The sequence below is a fragment of the Cnephaeus nilssonii genome (genome assembly GCF_951640355.1).
Source record: "Cnephaeus nilssonii genome assembly, chromosome: 4".
In the NCBI taxonomy this organism is placed as follows: domain Eukaryota; kingdom Metazoa; phylum Chordata; class Mammalia; order Chiroptera; family Vespertilionidae; genus Cnephaeus; species Cnephaeus nilssonii.
In genome coordinates, this window is record NC_137075.1 from 35,026,653 (window position 1) to 35,028,139 (window position 1,487).

The window sequence follows — 1,487 nt, forward strand, 5'->3', positions numbered from 1 at the left end:
TTGAGTATCCCTAGTGTTATAGGACAATGGAGCTCTGTCCGCCAAGACCCTGTATGTCATGGCAGTAACCACAATACAATTTGGCTCATGGTTTAGACAAAAAGATCTTCTATTGACCCACTAGAACACCGAGTACAAATGTATTTCAGATAAAGACCCTCCAGTATTCAAAAACAAGACCCCTGGGATTTTAGGTCACTTTGGAGGTCACCACCCAGAGGGGAAGACCCACCTCTCTGTCACTAGTAGGGGTCAAATACATGTGAGTGTCGCATCACTTGGAAAATCTTGCAGGAAAAAGGGTGTCTTTCTGGTTGACCTGAAGGGAGACTGTAAGCCAGGGGAGACCACAGGTGGGACCTGGGGTTCTCTCCTAAAGTGATGCTTTTCCTCCCCTCTCTCTTCACTGGCTAGGCTCCTCCAGGGCACTGAAGCCACCATGGCTCAGGAGAAGTCCCTCATCCTGTTTCCACTGTTACTCCTGGTGCTGTTAGTGCTGGGGTGGGTCCAGCCTTCCCTGGGCAAGGAATCACGGGCCATGAAGTTCCAGCGGCAACACATGGACCCAGACGGCTACCCCAGCAACAACTCCAACTACTGCAACCAAATGATGAGGCGCCGGAATATGACAAAGGGACGGTACAAGCCAGTGAACATCTTTGTGCACGAGCCTCTGGTAGTTGTCCAGGCCATTTGCCTCCAGGGAAACATCACCTGCAAGAATGGGAGGCCCAACTGCCACAAGAGCAGCTCCAGCATGAAGATCACGGACTGTCGTGTGACAAGTGGCTCCAAGTACCCCAACTGTGCCTACCGGACCAGCCAGAAGGAGAGGCACATCATCGTGGCCTGTGAGGGAAACCCGTACGTGCCTGTTCACTTTGATACTTCAGTAGAGGTCTCCACCTGAGACCAGAGCAGTGAGATGCCCCACCTCATCATGTCACCTGTCTCCCCCTCCTCCTTGCTAGCGCTGAGGGAAATGACTCAAGTTAGGGCTCCTATGCAACACAAAGGTGTTTCCCTGGCCTGAGACTTGAGCCTGTGTGGTTTGGGGGGTGAGGGGTGGGTTGTGAGGTGCATCCCATGAGAACCACTTTACTGCTTCTTTCAATAAAACTCAGTTGCAACTACCTGACTTCCTGAAGCTGTCTTCAATCAGGTTACTGTTAATGTGATTGCTTTCCTGCCAGAAGGTGAGAACTGTAAATCTGGTTAACTTTGGTGAGCAGCAAGTAGAATCATTAAATGCCCCCTCTTCTGACTCTTGGCTTTTAGAGATAATTCCTTTTAGAGATAATCCCTTTTCAAGTAGATTCCTTGATGCCAAACATAAAATTTTAAGTGTGGAGGAAAGACTATTCCATGATATGATTCCTGTCCTGTGAGCAGGACCTGGGCCTGAACAGAGATTGCTTCCCATAAATCCCCCTTAGAGACTGTCAGACCATAATTGATGTCCTTTCTGACCCCTCCCCCGCCTCCAG

General features: G+C 49.9%; 1 protein-coding gene across 1 annotated transcript; it reads left to right on the forward strand.

The window, feature by feature from the left end:
* Positions 1–418: 418 nt before the first annotated feature.
* LOC307098842 (ribonuclease pancreatic-like) lies at positions 419–910 on the forward strand (the record flags this gene model as incomplete). Its single annotated transcript, XM_079769969.1, has 1 exon — positions 419–910. The coding sequence occupies exon 1, from the start codon at positions 440–442 to the stop codon at positions 908–910; it is 471 nt and encodes a 156-aa protein (XP_079626095.1). The 5' UTR covers positions 419–439.
* Between the last annotated feature and the right edge of the window lie 577 nt (positions 911–1,487).